This window comes from Gracilinanus agilis, chromosome 5, assembly GCF_016433145.1.
Source record: "Gracilinanus agilis isolate LMUSP501 chromosome 5, AgileGrace, whole genome shotgun sequence".
Lineage (NCBI taxonomy): Eukaryota > Metazoa > Chordata > Mammalia > Didelphimorphia > Didelphidae > Gracilinanus > Gracilinanus agilis.
This window is the reverse complement of record NC_058134.1, coordinates 1,246,633-1,270,166: the sequence shown is the minus strand read 5'-3', so window position 1 is coordinate 1,270,166 and position 23,534 is coordinate 1,246,633. Positions and strand designations below refer to the sequence as shown.

General features: G+C 54.9%; 1 protein-coding gene across 1 annotated transcript in view; it reads right to left on the bottom strand.

The window, feature by feature from the left end:
* Nucleotides 1-21,188, bottom strand: part of SDHAF3 (succinate dehydrogenase complex assembly factor 3) — a 34,125-nt gene extending 12,937 nt beyond the window's left edge. Inside the window, exon 1 of the mRNA XM_044678140.1 lies at nt 20,824-21,188. Coding sequence (XP_044534075.1) covers nt 20,824-20,997 — 174 coding nt within the window. The 5' untranslated portion in view covers nt 20,998-21,188. The remainder of the gene's footprint in view (nt 1-20,823) is intronic.
* Nucleotides 21,189-23,534: the final 2,346 nt, after the last annotated feature.

The window sequence follows — 23,534 nt, the reverse complement described above, 5'->3', positions numbered from 1 at the left end:
ATTCCCTACAGAATTGGGAGGAAAGTTGTCTTCTGAGGCGAGCGCCTGGCCGGGGTGCCCGGCTTGGCATGGACCTCCCCTCCCCACCTCCTCGGCTCTCTCAAAGGGTGAGCCGCTTCTCCTCTTCCGGCTCTTCTGGCTCTTGGGCTGTACTGCAGTCATCTGGGGCCCTGCCTGAGCTCCCTGAGGGCCCGGCGGGCCTCTGCCTCCCCGGGGTCTCTCCCCGTCTGAGATTCTGGGGCTCCTCCGTGACCCCTGTCCACATCAGGGCCGAGGGCTACCTCCTGGAACCGGGGGAGGGATGACCTATGGAGAGAGCGGAGTCGAAGGCCCAAGAAGGTGGAGGACGAGACCCCAGAGCGGAGCTCGGGGGGTAGGAAGGTTCTTAGGAAGGGAGGGAAGGCCAGGGCTGAGGCTCCTCTTTCTGGGGAGAAGGCGCGGATCTCCGTGGGGAGGCCTGGCCTTTCATCTGCTCTCCAAGAGAACCCCTGATAGCGCGCTTATTTAGCGTTCACCCTTCCATCGCCCTCCCAGTGGAACGATAAAAAGGAGGCTCTTGAAGCGAGTTCACCCAGAGCCCAGGAAGACAAATACGCGCACGGGGCTGATTCGGGCAGAATGCGGGTGGTGTATTTCATCATTGGTCCTCCAGTATGGACCGGAGCACCCATTATTGCCCCCCAAGCCCTCCCCTCTCCCAGATTTCCCAGGTATCGCCAGGGGCACCACCACGTTCCCGGGGACTCACTCTCACCCCTGATAGTGACCCATCTACTGCCAAGTCCTGCGGTTTCTCTGCTCCTCCAGCTGCCATCTGGTGCAGGCATACAGTGGGTGCCTAATAACTGCTCATTGATTATTGATTCTTGTTTTAACACAGTCTCCCAATAACGGAGGGGGCCTCCACCCAATGGGGGACGTGGCACACGTACCAGATGGAATACTCCAACTGGCTTCTAGGGCAGCGTTAGAGAAACCTGGGCAAAGTCTTACACACGGATGAAGAGAGAAGTGAGCATAACCCAGGCCAGAGGCTCCGGATTGGCAGAGAACGCAAGAGTCTGCACGAGGGGAGATGGGAAACGAAAGGCTGGAGCAGAATTGCACATTAAACATACTGTTTGCCCAATGAAGCTGCAGCGATCTAAAGAACTTGGAATTTATAAAATCAGAAAAAGTCTGACCCAAGTAGAAGCCCTTTTGCCACCCCACAGGGGGAGCAACGAAGAGAAATCCAGTTTCAAAGGCTGATTAGAGCAATAAACAGTTTTTTCTTTCGGTGAACTCGTAGTTCCTGGGCCTTGGTTCCCTTTTCCAATTAAAAAATTGTTATTACTTTGCGGAAACACACTTGGGGATCAATTAAAACTTTCAGCTCTCCTGGTCTTCCTTTTCCAGTCTAATTATGGACTGTTTTTTTTTTAAGAAGAAAAATTTACTGGTCACTGGAGAGAAAATTATTTTCCGTCGTGCTATTCTGAGAGTCCCGAGAGATGACAATATGGTGGAGTTTCTAAAATACTCCTTTGAAAGTCACTGGATTTGGTGGGACGTCTCCAGGTCATGATGCCAATCGGCAGCTCCCATCAGGAATGATGGTGACTTTCGTCCATTTTGTAGAAGAGCGGATGCTGCGGCCGATGCTTTGATGAGCTAGACCTGGGGCCGGGCGACCAGAAGCAGGGAGCGCTGCTTGAACGAAGGGCGGGTTAACTGGAAGGTCTGAATTAGGGAATGAAGAGCTTCCAACGGACTCCATTTGGATTGAAGATGATCTCACGTGGTAACCCCGGAGGAGAAATAAGGGGAGGGAGCGGAGGAGAGAGCCAGGATACGGGCTAGCTGCCTCCTTTCTCACCTCCTCTGGGAAAACCAAGAGGAGCCGGGGTTGTGGCCAACAACAGGGGCTCAGTCAGGATCTGACCCAACTAAACCGTAGCTGCAGTGCAGAACAGTCCCCGGAGGAATGAAGCAGGCAGAGCTCCAGCCTCGCTCCGCTCCGGAATCCCCAAGAACAAGAAGAAGAAAAGGGGCTTCCGGAGCAGGTGCACAGACGAATGACCGTTGGGAAGATGGGCTGGAGACAGGCAGAGCTGTAGGAAGCGAATGCAATAGCACAGGTGGAAAGCCTGAGGTTGGAGGCTACGTCCATGGACCCACGGACGGACATGAGGGGTGCCGGGGAGGAACAGAAGAGACCAGGATCTAGTAACGGGTGCGAAACTTGAGGTGAGGGAGAGTGAAATGGAAAAGCCGATGCCAAGGCTTGGGATCCGAGTGTCTGGAAGATGATGGAGCCCCGAAAGGAAGAGCAAAGGAGGGAAAGACGTGGGGTTGGGGCAGGGCAACAGAAGACATGTTTTGTTTCAGAAATGGGCGTCAGGGGTGCCAGTGCAGCATTCGAGGAGGATGGTCCAGTGGGCAGTCAGTAAGCAGGATGGAAGTCTAAGAGAAAGGTCCATCTGAATCCACATTCAGAGATGCCAGCAAGGAGCCAGTGCAGAGAGAAGAGCAGCGGGGCTGGGAGCCAGCCCTGGGAAACCTCTGGCCAGAGGCAGAAGAATCGAGGCATTTTAGTGCCACAGAAACCGTGGAAGGAGATGGAGAGGGAAATCAATGAGATCGAGAGCAACAGAAAGGCCCGACCTGAGAGGGACCCTGGACTGCGGAGCCTCTTCCAGGCCCACATCAAGGCCAGCCCACTGACAGGGAAGGGGCGAGGATAAGGGAGAAGAAGTCTTGGTCCTCATCACAAGGGAATGCCAGAACCACAGCCTCCTAGAGAGCCAGGATGCCACACCTGACAAGGGTCTGTTCATCTGGCCTCTGCCCAAAGCTCTCAAGGCATCTAAGCGTACATTCCTGGATATTGCTCGCTATTAGGAAGCTTCTTTGGTTTGCGTTTTTATCTTTGCAGTCAAGCTGAAACTTGCCTCCTAATAACCGGCCCTCGATGCCCCTGGGCCTGCCCTGTGGGGCCAAGCAGAACCAAGCCACGTGGCAATCTTTCAGATACTTCCGATGCCCCTCGGTCTTCTCTTCTCCAGGCTAAACATGCCCAATTCTGTTGGCTGGTCATCCTATGACCTCTGGAAACTCCCCAGCTCCTCAATGGCCTTCCTCAACTGTATCTTCCTCTGGTCGTCGAGCCCAGATGGGGCCCGAAAGCGGCGGCATTTCAGGGTGCTCCTTACCTCTGGAAATGAAGCCTCTCACTGCAGTCCAAAATCGCACGAGCTTCCTCGGCTGCTGCCTCACGCTAAGCCGCCTGGAGTCCTCTTTCAGAAGAATCCGTGTCTAAACTGGCGTCCTCTCCCTTTTAGTCGGGCTGCCGGTGTTTGGAGTCCGAAGGACAGAGTCTGTAGATGCCCCACTAACTGTCTGTCTGTCCCTCCGCTAGCTTGAGCTCAGTCGCCTGCCTTGGCAAGCCTCTAAGGTCCTTGGGGCTCAGCTACGACACATGCGAGAAGCTGATGTCCAGGAGGTAGAGAGGAGTTGGTGGGGGGCGCCTGGGGGGCGCCCTGCTCCAGGAGGGCTCCGTGGCGCTCGGGATAATGAGGAAAACTTGATGGGATCAGGCGGGTAAGATGCCGCCTCCCCTCCCCAAGTGGTGGAAAGAGAGTCTTTAGCCAGGAACACGGGCATCATGAATATAAGCCACAAGGGCCACAGCGAGGGCCCCTCCTGGACAAGAGGTGAGCCTGGGATTACAGAAGGAGCAAAAGAGGGGTGATTCCTGAGAGACACGTTCCAAGCTGGTCATCCAGGGTGAAGGGGGAAGTCTACAGCCCAGGCAGAGTCCCTGCCTCCTCCGGAAGAGGAACCCAGATTTTGGCCTCGCCGGCGCCACATTGGAATCAATGGACATGGGAAGGGGGTACAGATCAGGAATGAAACTCGAGCCCCCGAATGGGCAGGAAAAAAGGATGCCTGAAGGGTGCTCATCAGAACTCCTCCCTGGGGCCATCAGGTGGGCCAGCCTGTGATTGCCGGCTCCCAGGGGCCTTATTCAGGTTCATGAGCATAGTCTAGGAAGGTCCCCGGATTCAACTTGTCACTCCACAGATCGAATATGCCCATTCGTTATTTTCAAAAGACTCATGCCAGCTGGTGCCAAGTGACAAGTCAGGGAGATTCTCCGGGCATCAGGTTGAAAGGATCTCCTCCTTTGAGCAGAGGTTCACTTGGTGTGGGCATTAGGAAGACCCCTCCCTTTCTCTGCAGGGCGCTGCCCCTCACAGAAGCACTCATTTGTAGAAAACAGCCATGCCTGGGCTGAGGGCCATAACATGAAGCGAAGGTTCCAGGGATGGCCGGACACCCGGAGTTGGCAACACGGCCTCCTCCTGCCTGCCCGCCCTCCCTGAGAGCCTCCACTTCCCCATCTTCCCAAGGCCATGTGCCCCAAACGCCTGAGCCCCACCACTACTCTCCAGCTACACCCAAGGGGCTTCTCTTCAAGGTCTTCGGATTGATTATTCTCGCACGAAACAGTGTCAATGGTCCTCAAGCCACCAGCAGACCCTTCTCTGGAGGCCCACGTTGTGGCCCTCAGCACTCAGACCAATGGGCAACAGTGGCTACAGGCATAATACATGATGGCGTTCTCATCGAGGCACAGACATGCAGGCCAGCTAGTCAGTACCCACTCTGGGGCCAGCTAGCTGGCTCAGTGGATAGAGAGCCAGACCCAGAGAAAGGAGGTCCTGGATTCAAATCTGGCCTCAGACACTTCCTAGCTGTGTGACCCTGGGCAAGTCACTTAAGCCCAGTCGCCTGCTCTTCTGCCTTGGTGCCAATGCAGAGTATTGAATCTAAGACAGAAGGGGGAAGTTTGGGGTGGGGAGGGGCGGGGAAGCACCTACTATGTGCCAGGCATCATGCTACATAAATGCTGGGGACATAAAGCAAGGGGAAAGATGACTGTCCAAGAGCTCCCAGTCCAGGAAAAGCCAATGTGCAATAGCCACGTACAAAGAAGCGCTAGGTGGGATAATCTGGGGATCAGGAGCAGAGGGGAGGCCCTCGCATTAAGGGGGGCCGTGCAAGCCTTCCTGTAGAAGATGGGGTTTTGGCTGGGCTTCTGGGAAGTCAGAGAAGCCAGGAAGCAGTGATGGGAACCCGAGGATCCAGGCCTGGGGATCAGCCCAAGAAAAGACAAGCGACTTCTTGAGTGAGGAGACAGGCCTGTAGGTGGGAAGGTAGGCTGAGAACACTGGAAGGATGGGAGGAAGGGGAGGAGGCCAAGAAGGGCTTGGATGACAAACAGAGGAGTTTCTATCACAACAATCTGAGCTACATTCTGCAGTCATAAAGCCACCCTGACAAAATGAAACTCGAAGCCTATTATTATCCAATACTGAGTCACACCATCTCAGAGCTGGCAAGCAAGGAAACTGAGGGTCTCTGGGGTGAGCTCCACTCAAGTGAAGCTTCGGTCCTTCTGGCCTCCTTTTAGCCTGTCCCCACACCTGAGAGATAAAGGCTGATGTGGTGGGAGGGTGGCCTGGATTAGAAAATGAATGATTAAAGCCAGTTAATAGTGGAGGACTTCCAATCTCCTCAAGGGCGCACTTCTTTTGTGCGAAAACTAATTCCGGTGGCTGTCTGTCGCCCACAAGATAGGATTAGCGAGAATTACGGGCCTAATGCTGGGGTAGAATGGCGTGACCAGGCCACGAGAACCCTTCCTCATTGGGTCCCAAGAGAGTCGGAGATAAGCGCTGAAGCTTGTTGGAATTTCAAAGCAGAATTTAGCTCATTAAATGGTTCCTGATAAGAGGATTTGGAGCTCAGCTCTATTCCCTCTATTTACTGATGATGAACACTTGCTGATTAGTCGGAAAATTCCCGAGAAATCCTCCAGATGAGGCTATGATCTAACCAGCTCTCGGTGGGGAAGTCTTGGCCTCCTTCGGTCTCTCTAAAAACTCCAGGCGGGTGCATCTTGCCTCCTCCTGTAGAAGATGCCTGGAAATGCTGCTCAGGGCCCCCTGGGGCCACGCTGGAGCATATAATAAAGCGGTTATTAAACTGGCTCTCCTTGCGGAAAAGTAGGAGTGGCAGCAGTAGCTATCCAGCGCATGAAGAGTTTCCCACAATTCCTAAGTATGGCTGGTTTCACGGCTGCCCCGGCCACCTAGTCCTGAGTCCAGCGGAGCCAAGACAAAACGCTCAGCTCCCGTGTGAGCGCACTCTCGGGTGCGTACAGATCAGGCATATTTCAGGTAAAACCAAAAAGGGGGAGATCTCGGTATGGAGAAACCACAGTCAAACCGTGAGCCCGAGGAAGGGGTGCTGGCAGCTACTCCGTGCCCTGGGCACAGCGCTGGCACGGCTCCCGATACACGTCTCCATCATCGTCTCAAATACTTTTCCATTTTCAATCTTTTGCCAAGGCTACATTCTCTCACCGAGCCCAAATGCAGCAATTTGAGGATTCAATTATAACATTAATTAAATACCTGCTGTGTGCAAAGCATGGTTGTACCAAGCGATGAATTCAGTAAAACAGGCCCCAGGCCTCTGGGAGTACAGAAGCAGAAAGCGGGAGGCAGGAGGGGAAGGGGAGCAAAAGGGGTTTGTACAAATAACTCTAACTCAAAACCATGCCTGACCAGCCCTGGAATGGAGGCTAAGTGCCTGGGACGAGTCTTTTGCAGGTCTCATCTCTACCATCGTGGGATGAAGTGAAGGGCCAAAAGTGAGTCCAGGCTCCTCCAAGAGTCCAGTGGCCATAGAGGCCTCTGCAATAGTGGGCAAACCAAAGCCAAGGAGCCTTCCAGCCAGAGGGAGCCTAATGGCCAGGGCATCTGGACGCTTGCTTCCCATCCCATCCGGGCTCTTTTGTCCGGGTACCTCATCTGGGGAGGGAGCTACAAGGCTGATTCCAGGGGGAAATTCAAGCTAGTCTGGGGAAGGGAAGTAGCAGGGATTTACCAGCCCCAATGCCCAGGCAGAACTTCCTGGGTCCCCAACTCCCCCTCCCAGGAGGAAGTAGTGTTGTCATGAACATCACGACACTCAGGATTCACAGGATGCTGGGAAGTAGGTGGTCCCACTCAACTGGTTCTCCTGTCCTCTGGCTGGCAAACTCTCAAGTTCTGCTGCCCTTCTCACTCACTCAGAGCAAAAGTTCTGATCCGGAGACAGCTCTGACCTCTCTCTTGAGCTCTAGTCTCGTGATCCCATTGGACATCTCAAACACGGTTATCCTTTTCAGTGATTTTTCCAAATATTTATTTGTTTTGTTTAACGTTTCCCAATTACAGGTAAAAACATTTAATATTCATCTTTGATAGTTCGAGTACGCATTATTTGACAAAAACTTTTGGGAAAATTGGAAAAGGGCAGAGACTGGAAACAGACCAACATCTCATACCATATACCAAGATGAGGTCAACATGGGTGCATGACCTAAACATAAAGGGTACCATAAACAAATTGGGGGGGCGAGGAATAATTTATCTGTCATATCTATGGATAAGGAAATAACTCAGGCCAAAGCAAGAGATAAAGAATGTTATAAAATGTAAAAGAAATAATTATTACATTAAATGAAAAAGTTCTTATACAAACAAAACAAATGCAACCAAGATTAGAAGGAAAGGAAAGAGCTGGGGGGAAACTCTCCTCTAATTTCTCAAGTATATAAAGAAATAAGTCAAATGTAAAAAAATAAAATCCATTTTCCAATTGATAAATGGTCAAAGATATCAATAGGCAATTGTCTAATGAAGAAATCAAAGCTGCCTACAGTCATATAGGAAAATGCTCTAGATCACTCTTAGAGAACTGCAAATTAAAACAACTCTGAGGTACCACTTCATACCCATTAGACCACCTAATAGGAGAGAAAAGAAAAATGATAAATGCTGGAGGGGATGCAGGAAATTTGGGACACTAATACACTGTGAGTGGAGCTGGGATCAGATCCCACCATTCTGGAGAGCAACTTGGAACTCTGCTCAAAGGACTCTCAAATTGTTTGGCTAATGAAAAAAAATGTGAAGGATGGGGGCCTGGCAGTATCAGATCTTAAACTTTACTCTAAAGCAGCGATCATCAAAACAATATGGTACCGGGGGGGAGCTGGGTAGCTCAGTGGATTGAGAGTCAGGCCTAGAGACGAGAGGTCCTAGGTTCAAATCTGGCCTCAGACACTTCCCAGCTGTGTGACCCTGGGCAAGTCACTTGACCCCCATGGCCCACCCTTACCACTCTTCCACCAAGGAGCCAATACATACAAGTTAAGGGTTTAAAAAAAAAAAAGTAAAAAAACAAAACAATATGGTACTGGCTAAGAGACAGAAGGGAGGATCAGTGGAATAGACTTGGGGTAAATGACCTGGGCAAGATAGTATATGATAAATCCAAAGATCCCAACTTTTGGGACAAGAACCCACTATTTGATAAAAATTGCTGGGAAGATTGGAAAGCAGTATAGGAGAGATTAGGTTTATATCAACATCTCACACCCTACACCAAGATAAATTCAGAATGGGTGAATGACTTAAATATAAAGAAGGAAATTATAAGTAAATTAGGTGAACATAAAATAGTATACCTGTTAGATCTGTGGGAAAGGAAGGAATTTAAGACAAAGCAAGAGATAGAGAATATTACAAAATGTAAAATGAATAATTTTGATTACATTAAATTAAAAAGGTTTTGTACAGACAAAAACAATACAACCAAAATTAGAAAGGAAGCAACAAATTGGGGGGGGGGAATCTTTATAACAAAAACCTGACAAAGGTCTAATTTCTCAAATTTATAAGGAGCCAGATCAATTGTACAAAAAATCAAGCCATTTCCCAACTGATAAATGGGCAAGGGACACAAATAGAAAGTTTTCAGATAAAAAAAAGTAAAACTATCAATAAGCACATGAAAAAGTGTTCTAAATCTCTCATAGAGAAATGCAAATCAAAACAATTCTGAGGTACCACCTCACACCTAGCAGATTGGACAATATGACCGCAAAGGAAAATAATAAATGCTAGAGGGGATGTGGCAAAATCGGGACACTAATGGATTGCTGGTGGAGTTGGAAATTGATCCTGGAAGGTGTTAAAATCATTATCTGGGATAAGATGGATGCCACCTTGACTGACAGGGCTGGCAGTTGAGAATTTGGAATGTTCCCAGGTGCCGTGAGCCAGGGACAAAAATCAGTTGGTTCCACCCTATAAATACCACTTGGGAACAACAGTTGAGAGCTCAAAGCTCAGAATTGAGCAGGCTCTCTTGGAGCAAGAACTGGGACAGAGGGAGGTGAAGGGGGGAAGAGGGTAGGCCTGAAACTTGTAACCTGTACCTGACTGAGAGAGAGCGAGCGCTAGTGATCAATCAGCACCATTGTTAGTAGAGCTGAGAGAGCATAGAGATCATCAATCAACATCAACATCAATAGCCTTCCCTAATCTCTGGCTTGGCTGTGGCCAGATCAGGTCAGAGTTAGTGAGAGGGTGAAGACATCTAGCTTCTACCAGCCTAGCATCTCCAGACTTGATCAAAAATTAGTTTAGTAGTCAAACAAATAGCAATAGTGTTTCCAAATCCTCAAACCTATTACCTTTTCCTTTCCCCATTAATAGTTAATACAGTGATTTACCAACAAATACCTTTCCTGAGCTGTTATTCTACCAAAGCCCTTGGAAAGGGAAGAATCAATATGCAATCAAATAACAACGTTTCCAATAGCCAATCAATAGCCTTATCAACAACTAATCCAACCTCAAATTGGGCCTAGTGAGGTTAACCATCTACCTAACCTCTCAGGGGTTCCAACCTGGGCAACTGTTAGAAGGAAGCAACTGACAGGCTTAACCAATCAAGCCTGTCAGGGAGGAGAGGGATAGATTACATCCATAGCTATTGTGAGAGGAGTGTGTGTTCCTCCCTCACCAACTATAGCCAGCTTAGGCCTTGGGCACCTGATCCTTCCTCCATTCATACTATCTCTAAGATCTATATGCCATCCATTATCCAAAATCCAAAGGAAGATCTAGATCTAGATGTAGATCTAGATATAGATATGGATACAGATATAGATATATAGATATAGATATCAAGGGCCATTCATTCCTTTTTAACAAAGGTAATTTGGAACTATGCCCAAAAGGCCTTAAAAGACTGTCTGCCCTTTGATCCAGCCATACCACTGCTGGGTTTGTATCCCAAAGAGATAATGGGGAAAATGTTTGTACAAAAATACTAATAGCCGCGCTCTTTGTGGTAGCTAAAAATTGGAAAATGAGGGGGGTGTCCCTCGATTGGGGAATGGCTGAACAAGTTGTGGTATTTAATGGGGATGGAATACTATTGTGCTGAAAGGAATGATGAACTGGAGGAATTCCATGTGAATGAAACAACCTCCAGGAAGTGATGCAGAGTGAAAGGAACAGAACCAGAAGAACATGGTACACAGAGACGGATACATTGTGGCACAATTGAATGTAACTGACTTTTCTACTAGCAGCGATGCAAAGACCCAGCACAATCCCGAGGGACTCAGGAGAAGGAAAGTATCCACATCCAAAGAAAGAACTGTGGGATCAGAAATGCAGAAGAAAAAACATTTGCTTGATCACATGGTTCGATGGGGACATGATTGGGGATGTAGACTTTAAAGGATCACTTTCCTGCAAATATTAATAATATGGAAATAGGTCTTGATCAATGACACACGTAAAACCCAGTGGAACTGCTCGTCAGCTCTGGGAGGGGGTGGGAGGAGGGGAGGGAAAGAACATGAATCAGTAACCATGGGAAAATATTCTAAATTAATTAAATAAAATGTTTTTAACTGTACATACCTTTGATCCTTTGGCATCATTACTAGGTCTAGGTTGAAGAGAATGAGAGAAGAGGGTCTATCGATACAAAAAGATTTATTGCAACTTTTTTTGTGGTGGCAAAGAATTGGAAGTTGAAGAGTTGTCCATCTATTGGGGAATGGTTGAGCAAGCTGTAGTAGAGGACAGTGATAAGAGACTACTGTTCTAGAAGAAAGGACAAACAGGATGAACTGATGCAAAATTAAGTGAGCAGAACCAGAACTCTATACACAGGGACAGGCTGTGTCAGTGTGTCTATTTAGAAGATTTGCAGATTTGAGCTGCTCTTGGAGATGTCCAGACTGAGGAGTCCTCCTGTGCCCCACGCTCCCCTATGATAGTGCACATTCCTTATTATGACTAACAGGACAGCAATATTTTTTGATGAACAACTGTGAATGACCTCATTATTCTCAATGATTCAGTGATCCAAGACAATCCCAGAGATTCATGATGAAAAATGCCGTCTGTCCTCTGAGAAAGAACTGATGGGAGTCTGAATGCAGACTGTAGTTCACTCTCTTCCTGCTTCTTTTTGATTTCCATTTGAGATCTCCTCCACAAAATGTCTCTGGCAGGAAGGATGTTTTCCATGATTGCATGTGTGAAATCTGGAGTTACTTATCTGTCATCTCAGGACACGGAGAGGGTAGGAGGGAAGGCGAGAATTTGGGACCCAAAATTTAAAAAGAATGTTGGGGCAGTTGGATAGAGTCAGATCTAGAGATGGGAAGATCCGAGTTCAAATCTGATCTCAGATACTTCCTCGATAGCTGTGTGACCCTGGGCAAGTCACTTAACCCCCCCCCCCCATGCTTAACCCTTTCTGCTTATCTGCCTTGGACAACTTAGATACCGGACACTGAATGTTGATTCTAAGACAGAAGATAAGGGTTATAAGAAAATTTAAAAATTGTTTTACATGTAATTAGGGAAAAACAAAACACTATTTTTTAAAATTGAGTTCCAAATTCTCTTCCTCCCTCCTGCCCCTCCTCTCTCCATGAGAAGGCGATTTCATATCAAGTATACACGTGAAGTCACGCAAAACGTCTTTCCATACTGGCCATGCTGCAAAAGAGAACAAAGGCCAAAAAACCCCAAGAAGAATAAAGGCAGCGTGACAAAAAGCAGCTCAACCTGCACTCAGAGCCCAGGAGCTCTTTCTGGAGGCAGAGGAAACCATGGTGGGTCCTGTAGAACGTCTGGGGTCCCGGCCTTGGTCAGAGCAGCCGAGCCTCTCCCGGTGGGTCCTCGTCCATTCTGGCTGTGTCACCCAGCTGTGCTTGGGGTTCTCCTGATTCTGCCAGAAGGGGCTTTTCTCTGAGAATTCCTCCCTTTTGCACTGCAGCACTGTGTGTGCCATTAAAACAGGCCTTCTCTGCCCTCCGGGGCCTGGCACACAGGAAGCACTCAACAAAATGCTGCTTGCCCGGACTTTACCCCTCTCTGTCTCTCCCTCCCCCCCTTCTCTCATCGGCATCCACTGATTCCATCCCACCTTTAGGAAAATGACGCCCCAAAGTCTTCGTGCAGCCACGTTCTTCCTCCTGAGCTTCAGCCCCACGTTATGGGCATCCCGACCTCAGAATCATTCTCCAAAGATGTCCTCCGCCTCCCTCGCCTTCCTCCGTCATCTCCGATCGGCGACCTCCTTTCCCAAGTAAGCCCCTGGCAACCCGGGCGTCTTGGGGCTGCCTCACTCCAGAGGAAAATCCCCGGAAGCCCACCTGATCTGAGCAGCGGGAAGGCAGGGGGGCTCCGGCTGAGCAGGGCTCTGACCCCGCTTCTAGCCCCAGTTAAACATTTTCCCGCCAGATTATGGCAAATCAGAGGGCCCGGCTTTGACTCCTGCCTCTGCCTCTTCATTCCTGAGTGGAGCCAGCCTCGGCCACTTCTAAAGTCCCAGGATCAGTGACTACGCTGATGTGGTGATGCCCTCACTGCATGGCGGCCATGGCCCGAGGTGGGCTGGGCAGGCTGTCTGTCTCTGTCTCTGTATCTCTGTCTCTTTCTGTGTCTCTGCCTGTCTCTGTGTCTGTCTCTTTCTGTCTCTCTGTCTCTGTCTCTGTGTCTCTATCTCTGTCTCTCTGTCTCTGTCTCTGTGTCTCTATCTCTGTATCTCTGTCTCTGTCTCTGTCTCTGTCTCTCTATCTCTTTCTGTGTCTCTGTCTCTGTGTCTCTATCTCTGTATCTCTGTCTCTGTCTCTCTGTCTGTCTCTATCTGTCTCTGTCTCTTTCTGTCTCTCTGTCTCTGTCTCTGCAGCTCCGCCTCTCTTTTTCTCTTTCCTTCGGTCATAAATGAGAAGCCGTTTTAAGTGTTTAAACAAACGCGACACACTGAACATCTCGTGGGAAACGGGCAGGTGGAGCTGGAAGGCGGCCTGCCTGGGACAAAGGCAGAAGCGGCCCGCCGGGGCTCCCGGGAGGTGGCGATGCTCCAGATGTGAGGCTACTCTGCCATCACGTGGCAACTTTGGAAACTGCCGCTCTGGAAAGTGCTCTTGCTGTTAGGGGTGACCCACGGGCTTCTTCCAAAGGTCGGGCTGGCGCGGGGGCCCGAGGAGGCAGAGGGTGCCGGCTCGGGGACCCACGTCTCTCCCCTGAGCTCCAGGCCCGAACTGCCCTCAGTCTCCCGAGGGTTTCTGCTCCCTGCGTTACCCCTGAAGCTCAGCCCGTCTTCTCCACCAAAATCCGGCTCCGGCCCTGCCCCCAGAGCGTCTCTGGCAGAGGCGCCCAGTCGCCATCTCCCCGTCACCCGGGTGCTAACCTTTGGGCACAGAGGCAAGAAGCGGGTCATCTGGGCGGCTCAGGACCTGCCCCTTCTCCCCGGGGCCCTCTAATCACTGCTCTTCCTGCCGGCACTCGTGCCCCACTTGGTCCATCCTCCACAGCTCCCCAAGGAGCAGCCACTCGGGCCCGGCCGGCTGTCTGTGGGTCCGGGGGCTGCCCGTGCCGGTGCCATCCTGGGCTTTCTTGGCACAGACGCTGGAGAGGTTTGCCATTTCCCTTCCAGAATCGTGCTGCCGGCTCTGCTCACTGCCTGCTCGCTCTCCCAAGACTCCCCAAACACCCCCTTGAGGCTTCTTCCAGCTTCCCCAGGCCTTCCACAGCGGTCTGCGTCCTGGGCCTGCCTCCAGGCTCTCCTTCCTCAGTCCTGCTTCTGCAGACTCTGTGAGAGGACCGGGCCCAGGCAGAAGAGCGGGGGCCAGGCCTGGAGGCAGGCAGGGGCAGCCCACGTTCGGAACGTGGCCACTACTCAGCCACGAGAGAGGAGGGCAAAGGAAGCCACCAACGCTGGAGGAGGAGGAGGAGGAGGAGAGGGAAAGCAGAGAGAGCGTCGGCTCCCTCTCAGGAGGAGGAGGGCGTCTGCTGCGGCGAGGCCTTGGGAACGGTCTCGGGCTCTCCCGATTCCTCCGGGCCTTGCGGAGGGGGCCGCTCGCCCTTTCTTCCACCCCAGCCTCAGCCATTCCCCGGCCGCTTCTCTGGAAAGCTGTAGCCAGAAGGCCAGCATCCCCGGCCGGAACAAAGAACGAGACGACCCGACTTCCGAGAGAGGAGCAGAGGGTGGGCCCTTGGATCCTCCCTCCAGATCCTCCTCTGCAGAGTCCCTGCGCAGGGCCAGAGAGAAGCAAAGCACCGGTACCTGCCTCGGTCGCTCGGCGCGTATCCATGGCAGTCCTGACGCTCTGGCTCCAGCCCCAGCCCTCCATCGGGCCTCCTGCTAATCCCCGGGACCAGCCTTCCCCGTCCTCCAGAAGAAAAGCCCTGACCCCCTCCCACTTTGTTGGGACCCTCTGATGGTTCAAGGAGGAAAAGGGGGGACGGCTGCTTGGTCTATGGCCGGCCTTGGGGCCCCCCTTCCATCAGATGATAAGTCTATCGGGATGGAAGGCCCAGGCAGAGAGCACACAGACATGCGGATACGCCCTCACTGGGGAAGCCAGCATGACCCTGCGCAGGTCACTTACCGGCGCTCTGCCTCCGTTTCCCCATCTGTAAAATGGGGGTAACAGGAGCGCCTGCTTCCTAGGGTTGTTGTGAGGACCAACTGCGCTGATATTTGTAAAGCGCTCGGCACAGGGCCTGGCGCACAGCACGGGCTCCATGAAGGTCGGCTCGCATCATCGTCATTCTTTGGAATTTGACGTAAAAGTCACTTGCCAAGGCCGCCCCGATACCGGCGTCTGTCTGGCACAAGAGCTACACGACTACAGAGCAGACGGCAGCTAACGGCTCACCAGTTCCCTCCTCTCTGCCAGGCTCTGTCCTAGGCACTGGGGGAACAAAGACCAAAGGGAAGCGTCCCTGCCTGGGCTCTCTCCAAGGGCAGGTGCCCCCAATACACGGGGATCGTCTTCAGAGTGGGACACAGCAAGGAGAAGAGGGGAATCCTGCGAGCTTTCACCGGGGGGGAGCCGGGCTGGAGACGCTGAAGTCTCCCTCGCCTCGGCTCCCGGAGGCTGGGGGCCGTTTTTCTGTGTTTGGGGGGATTTCCAACAGATGCTCTGCTGTGCTCACTGCTTCAGCCTCGCCTCCTCCCTCGTGGCCACACGGCTTCTGGTGCCCGCCGGCCTCGTGCCGGGCCTCCCCACAGCCCAGATGGACAGAGCTGAGCTGGCCGCTCCCTTGCTGAAAGCTCCAAGGTCTGCCGTTCCCCCCAAGACCAAAGAGCGGCTTTAAGGGACGCTCTCACGATGGGGCTCCGCCTCAGCCTTCCTGCCTTCTTACCGCTTCCCCCGTCCACGCTCCACCTGGCCTTGTTGGCCTTGAGGCGGGTGCCTCTAGCCCCCCGGGGTGGGCATGGCCCGCTTCTCCTCCCCAGCTGCCCCCCTCGAAGTCCCGCAAAGCCCGGCTGCAGATCTCCGCCTCCCCGGCGGACGGGCTCTGGAGCTGCCCTTGGACTTCCCTTGCTCGAAGCCGGGCACAGTTTCCCTTCGGTGCCTGCGTCCCCGGCACCCAGGAGGCGCTCGTCCAAGACAAAAGGCAGTTTACCTCAGCTTTGGGAGAAATCCAAGATGGCCGCAGGCTGCAGAGCAAAGAGCTCCCGAGGGCAGAGCTTGGCTGGCGCAGCCGGACCGAATGTCCCAGGGAGCCGAGCGCCAGATGCTCGTCCTGCCTCTGTGGCTGCTGCTGCCGACGCCCAGCTCGGCAGCCCGATCGGGGCCTGGAAGGGCGTTTGTGGCCGCCTGGGATTACCAGAGCCCACCAGCACGCCGAGGAGGGAGCCTCGTCCCAAGGGCGACAGGGAACGCGCGGACGCGGGCACGTCCGGCCCCAGTAACCCACGGCCTGGTCCTCCCAAGCCCGTAAAACAGAATCCAGCATCCAAACAACCTCCCCCGAGCAGACGCCATTCGGGGTGAAAACACCAACGATGGCCGGCCGAGCCAAGGCAGAGCTCCCGAAGGACGCGTCTGACCTTCGCTTTGCTTAGCCAGTAGCAGAGGAGCCGAGAAGCGTCCGTGTCCATGGATGGGTCACGTATGCAGAGGCACTCGTGCAGGCGCCTCCCCAGACCCTCCAGCTGGTGCGATGGCTGCGGAGAGCTGGAGGGAGGCCCACGGGGTGGCCCGTGGCAAACACGGATGTCGTGTGTGGAGAAGAGAGAGAAGCCCCGTGTGGACGGCCCACGGAACCTGGAGAGCCTGAAGGCAGGAAGACCACGGAGGAAGCTGCCATCCCAGGCGAGGGGAATGGCAGGTTCTGCATGTAGAGCTCCGACAGCCAACCAGCAAAGAAGAACACGGGCCCAAGCAGGGGTCAGAGAGGGGGAGCCGAAGCCAAGGCCCTCAAGTCAACCAGCCCGGAGTGGCCTCGCCCAGAGAGGCAAAGGGCATCTAAGCCAAATTTTACCATCATCCCAAGGATTCCCGGAGCTGATGCCCCCGCCCCGCCCCTTCCAGAGGTGATTCCCCCACTCAAGCTGGCAGCAACGCCGGCCTTGAGCCCAAGCCAGCAACGGGGAGGCGAGGAGCCCCAGAGGGCCCCGGAGTGAAGCCTCGGTGCCGGAGCTCTGGGCGAGGCCAGCAGGGGACACGAAGATGCCCAGAGAAGAGTGAAGCCAACCACGTGGGGTGTGCGGGGGGGGGGGGATCCCAGACAGCCTCCAAACTCCCAGCTAGGCCAGCCACACTGGGGTGCACAGAGAAGCCTGCTGGAGAAGTGAATAAACCAAAATAAAGAGCTCTTAGGAGGCAGGAACTCAGCCACAAATCCAGGCGAGAAGGTCGCTGCGGAACGCCTGCTGGCGACTCACAGGAAAACCCAGCCTGCGAAAAGATGGCTAAGGGGGGATTTCACATCACACTGGAAATTCAATGAGAGCGAAAGAAGAAAGAACCGGAAAAGGAACAAGCGCTACGGGGAAAGGGCTGCAAAAAGGCCAGAGACCCCAGGAACGGCTCCCTCAAAATCAGAAATGAGCAAATGGAAACTAGTGCCTCTACGAGACAACAAGGAACACTAAGACAAGGTGAAAAGGGGGCAGCGGGGTGGCTCAGTGGGTGGAGTCAGGCCTAGAGACGGGAGGTCCTGGGTTCCAATCTGGCTTCAGGCACTTCCCAGCTGGGTGACCCTGGGCAAGTCACTTGACCCTCATGGCCCACCCTGATCACTCTTCTGCCTTGGAGTGGCTTAAAAAAAAAAAAAGACAAGGTGAAAAGCTTGAAAAAGCAGAGACGTCTCATACCAAAATCCAGGGGCCAGACTAAGAGGTGACGTAGGAATCACTGGACTACGTATGAGTCCTGACCAGAAAACAACCTCTACGTCCTATCTGAAGGAAGAGGGTCAAATGAAGACAGAAAGGATCCACCAAGCCCCCCCAAAGGAAAGCTCCAATGAAAACTCCAGCTGTCCCGGAGAATGGGAGTAAAGAGAACAGCCCCACTCCCGACCCAAGGAAACCCAAAAAGCAGAAGCCACCCCAGGCCTGAGGAGCGAGTACAGGCCAAGGAAGGGAAAGAACAGAAGATGGAAGCTTTTATCCAGGAATGACTTCAGGGGGAAATGGAGGACGAGTAACGAGGTAGAGGACCCCCGAGACGCCAGAGGACCAGCGCCCATCCCGAATTCTGGACTGCCAAAGAGGAGGAAAGACAACTCGGGAAAAGGAACCACAAGCCTGCACTCGAAATGACTTCATAGGGATGGCTGGAGGGGATGGCTGGAGCCTCCCCAAAGACCGGAACCAGATCCCCCTCTGCTGGCCGCAAAGCGACACGATTCCCCAAAGGCCTTTCCTCCAAGGAGACGGGAGGCCTCCCGCGCACCTCCCGGAGATGGCTCTCATGATTAAGGGTAAAAGGCACAAAAGGGGGACAGACGTCCTCTCAGACAGCTGGCCCGGGGTCCAAGGGAAGGCCGCTCCCCCGCTGGGAGGGTCTCTCTGGCCACTCTAATGGGCCGATGGTTCAGCTGGTCCGAGATACACGAGGCCCCACTCTAGGGGGAATTCTGGGAACTTAGAAAGCCTCATTCGCTACCTGGAGAGAGAAATCTCACTGACCGTCACAGCGAGCCGAGAAACATCTCAATAATGAACGTACCGGATGTCTTTAAAAGGCTCTCGCAGAGCCGCCCTTGTTTTACCGCCCCGCCAGGTCCTCTCCCACTAGCTGGGGAGGCGCCATCATTGGAGGGGAAGAAGGAGGGGCTTTATTTAGAGGACCCTAAACAAGGGCCAGGCCGCCGATTCCTCTTCGGCCGCCCACACCGGACAGACTCCTCTGCAGAGGAGCTCCCTGCTGCCTCGGGGCCAGGCAAACCCAAAGCAAGAACGTCTCAATGAACTGCAATCGTCCAACTTAGTCGAGGATGACGGGGCCGGCTCGGGGGATCGAAGCTCCTGGTCCTTCCTGAGGGGAAGGGTCTGGGGTTCCAGGTGTCCGGGGAGTCCTGGGGTGGGAGACGGGGGCAGTGGTCGCGCCTCTTCCCCCGGGAAAGCAGGGTAGTGTCCGAGGTGGGTCGGAACCCAGTTCTTCCTGCCTCCCAAACCACCCGCCTCCCACCACGCCAATAAGCCTCGCTGCCGCTAAGGGGAAGGCCTGGACGGAAAAGGCACATTTGACTCCTCTAAATGGCTTCTCCCTGAGAGGACCCTCTGGATCGGCCGTCAGGAGAGCCTTGGGTTCGAATCCCTCCTCTGTGGCATCCTTGGGCAGGTGAGTCCTCTGGACTCTCCTCCCTCCCAGGCCTCTGCCCTCTAGTTAGGTTTGATCAATGTGTTCTATTTTCACACTGCAAACGTTCCCGGACTGGCCGAGAGAGCTCTCTTGGGGCGTAGGAAGGCGGCCTTGTGGGAAGGGCACCCACAAAGGGATCCCCAAGACTGAAAGGACACAAGCGGCAGAGACAAAGCTTCGCAGCAATAGAGGCTCCCACTCAGAGGGGCAGGGACAGCCATTCCTCAGAGCTCCATGGTCTTGGGAGAAGAAATCTGGGCTGTCTGGGGGGCCCCAGGAAAACTCAGCACAGAAATGCACCCCTCAGTACTCTGTTTTCCAACTGCACTTTGCCAGGAGTGAAGAAAAGCCAGAGCTCTCCCCCCCCCCCTCCCAAGGGAAAGGGGTGGCCTCAAGGTGGGAGTGCTGGGACTATCCCCACAGAAGGAAGCCTTGGGGAGAATTCGAACCAGGGTCCAGACTCCAAGGTCTATGCTCCTTCCCCTCAGAGCACCGGAAGCACTGGGCCTACTTACTGTCCACCTGGACCCTCATTAATGCCTCCCAGCCAAATAGGCCTCGCAGATAGTCCCCCGCTGGGCACCCCATTTCCCTGATCTGCTCCCCATTCAGAGAGAGCACCAACCCCCCAATTCTGAGCCAGTTTGTGGGTGCCTTCATGAACTTCTCCTTCTGTCTTGGTGCCGACCTCCTGCCAGGCCTTGGGGAAGACACGAGGACCAAATTCTTTGGGGGCTTTTTTAAAGCCTGGCCGCCTGCCCGGGTTTGGTGCCCAGGCAAAAGGAGGGCTGGACCATGGCGGTGAAGTGAGTCTGCCATCTGGGTCCAGGACCTCCAGCCCGAAGCCTGGCTCTCTGTCCACTGGGCAGCACCTACTGCAAGCCCCAGGGCACTCTCTCCTTTGTGCCACACAACCATCCCGGGGCTGGGCACTCTCCAGATGCCTACTTTAGAGCTGGGAAAACCGAGGCAGTCAGAGGTGTTGTGACTTGCCCAGGGTCACTCAGTCTAAAGTGTCTATGAAGAGGCTGGACCATTTTGAGAAGGGGCTTAAATGTCCATGCTTGGGGCCCCAATATGAGGGGGGGAAGCCTTGGCGTCCCCACACACACCTGGGAGTCCTCCAGGCTCTCCCCATTCTCCTGCCTGGACTATGATGGAGGGGGTTCTGCCTCCTCCAGCCCCCTAAGTGGTTTTCAGGGCGCTGCCAGTCCCTCCCCAGGATTGGTCAAGACCCTTCCCCCCCCCCACTCCCCAACACCCTCTCCAGCCAGCGGCTCCAGCCTCCAGGCTGCTCCCTGGAAGAGACACCCCAGCCGCGGCTGGGCGCCTCTCCCTCCACTGGCGAGCTCCCTGCCTCATCTCCTATCGCTCCTGCGGCTACCTTGGGGGCCTGGGGAAGGGGGGGGCGGCAGACTCTGGCCTTAGCCCCGTCTGGTACGCTGTGGCCACCTAATCCCGCCCCGTGCACTTAAATGTTGCTGGAGGCGAGAAGTCCAGCCTGAGCCCTTTACTAGCTGGGGGCCCTGGGCAAGTCTCTTAACCTCTGTGTGCCTCAGTCTCCCCAACTGTAAAATACGCAGAGTGGTTGTGAGGATCAAATGAGAGGTCTGTGCAGTGCTAGCCGTTATCGTCCTCAATTATTGGGAGGCCGAAAGAACCCGGGACCAAGCGGGCGTTTACTTAAAGCTGCCCCCCACAGGTACTTCGGCCCTCCGGTGACGTCACTGACCCCAGACGCACGCACGCACGCGCGGCCACGCAGCAGCATGCAAAGCGCACGCGCACGGACTTGCCTCCCACTCGCGCAGGAACCGCAGCGCCTCCTCGTGGCCTACGCCTTTGTGGCGCCGGAACTCGTCCTTCACGTACTGATCGCCTAGAGCGCGCAGGTCGGGCGGCAGCGCACGATGTAACGCCAAGAGCCGGCGATACAGGGCCCGGACCCGGGACACGTGCTGCCCTGTCATGCTGGGGTCACCGGCTTCACGGCGCCTGCGCCGCCTATGGGGTTCGCAATGCGCCTGCGCGCGACTCTGTTTGCCTACGTTTGTCTTGGAAACGCTTCCGCCTTCGTCTTCGGGCCCTCCCGGCGCGCCTGCGCCCTGAACGGCCTCTCCACCCCCTGCCTCTAACTGGCCTTTCTTCCGAGGTGGTTCCCGCTGCGTCTGCTCACTACGACTTTTATGGGGCCGGCCCGTTGATCCGCTGCTCCCAGCACGCTTGCGCACTGCCCCGCCTCCCCTCTGAGGCCAATCGTCCTCGCACGGGCTTGGGGGGGGCGGTGCCCTGAGAAGCACACACACATCACCAGGCTTAGCGTTCTTGCGACACCCCGGGAAGCTGGGGCAGCTCCTTGGAGACCCCAGCTCTGAGCTTCCCCGCCCTCCTTCCCCTTCTTAGGGGAGCTCTACAGAGGGGGAAACTGAGGCGGAGGTGGGGAGGGACTGCCGGGAGGGCGAGGGTCAGAGGAGAGACAGAGAAGTGGATCCAGGAGCTTCTCCCCGGGGCTGCCTCACCCACTCGGAGGGGAAAGTGCCCCTTGATACACTGTAGCAAGCACCTCCCTGGGGGCCTCCTCATCCCCCCCTCCCACAGGCTCCCCGGGTCTTCTCCACACCCACTGGGAGGAGAAGACGATACATTGTAGCAAGCACTTCCTGGGTGCCCGCAGGCCGCTCCTGCCTCCCTTGAGGCTCTGAGAGTCCCGGGAGGACTTGCCTCCTTCGAGGCTGAGAAGTTTGGCTCCTCCTCAGCTCTGGCCACAGGTCACTGGCCGCCCCAGCAGGAGGCACCCCCATCCCATGGTCCAAAGCGCATTGACGCCTCCTCTCCCGGCCTCATGTCCGTCCCTACTAGACGTCATCCGTCATCTCTCCAGGACGCTCCCCACCGAGCCTCCTCCTCCACTCCGAGGTTACCCGGGCCGGGGGGTGAAGGGTGAGCCACATCCGCTCTAATATGGAAGAGCCCCGCCAGGCAGGCAAGGACGGGGCCATCCTCTGCTGTAAGCAGGCTGACAGCCTCCTTCAGGGTCCCCTCCCCGGGGGCGAGGAACCTGCTCCTCTTCTGGCCACGGTCCCGACTGGCGGGTGCGGGAGCGCTGTTTCGAGGTCTCTGTTCCTCGTTCGTCTCCAGCCCGTTAGCCCTCCACGCTGCGGGCTCCCCAGGGAGGGACGCAGCTCCCCAGGGGCCTCGCCCTCGGCCCGAATTCTCGCCGATGTCTCAGACGTCAGCGCCAGCGCCTTTCTGGGCCTCGCCGGGCTCCTTGACGCCTCTGCAGCCTCAGACGCCGGGATCTCTCCTGGAGACCCCCTGCCTGGCTGCGGGCTCCTCTGTCTCCTCCGCAGGATCTTCCTTCAGGGCACGGCGCTAAGAAGGTTATGCCCGGGGCGCCTCCCTCTCTGCTCTCGGCTCTCTCTCTCTGGATTCATCGATGGGCTCCTCTGCTGATGATCCCCAGACTCCGCCCTGCCCTAAGCCGGCCATCCTCCGGGTCTCCCGTCTCCAGCCTCACAACCCAGGCCTGACGCTCTACGCCTTCCTCGCACCCGCCACGTCCCCCCCAGCTTTCCAGCCCTCCCGTTTTCACCTTCGGAATATCTCTGAAATACCCGCCCTCTCCCTGCTCCTCCGAGGGCCGCCCCCTGGCGCAGGCCCACGTCCCCTCGTGCCCAAACCTTTGCCGGAGACGTGGGGCTGCCTGCGCCGAGGCGCGCGCACGCGCGCGCACACACACACACACACACACACACACACACACACACACATCCTTCCCGTCCGCCCTGCCCGGCTTTCCAATGATCCGCCCGAGGATCCCCCCCCTCCCCCCCCTTTAATAAACGCGAATTCTCTCTGGGATCAAATCGGAAATTTGGCGGGGCTGCCAAATCTCTAACCGTACAACGTATGTACGCAGTTTGGGGACGGAAAGGAAAGGGATGCTGGGTAATGCCGTCCGGGGGGACAGAGCTTCTATTTCCACACTGCTTAAGCCTAACGGGCTGCCGCCTGCAGATGGGGCGCTGGGAGAGCGAGGCCAGAGCAAGGGCAGGGCTAAATGGCTGATTGCAGGGATCCAGGGAAAACAGGCCTCCCTTAGGAGCCAGGACTCGCACGGGAATTCAGCTCCAACTCTCCAGCGGGTGAGCGCCTTTGAGAATGAGAGGAACGGCGGACCTTGCCCCATGCCGGTGCCCCATTCAATCCTCTAACAACCCTGAGGGGCAGGTACTATTGGCATCCCCATTTTACAAGTGGGGACACTGAGGCAGCCAGCATTCTTGTTTGGATCCAGGTCGCCCAGCTAGAAAGTGTCTAGTAAGACCGTGTTTGCCTGCAGGATTTCCTCCCGACCAGAGGAAAGCCGAGATGTAAAGGATGTAAAAAGAAGCGGAAAAGCTGCCGAGTGTAAGGAAGAGGCCCCTCCCCTGCCCCCACCAGCGCCTAGCGGAGAGGGAATGGAGGGGAGATAGCCGGGGGGGGGGGGGGGGGGGGGGGGGCAAAG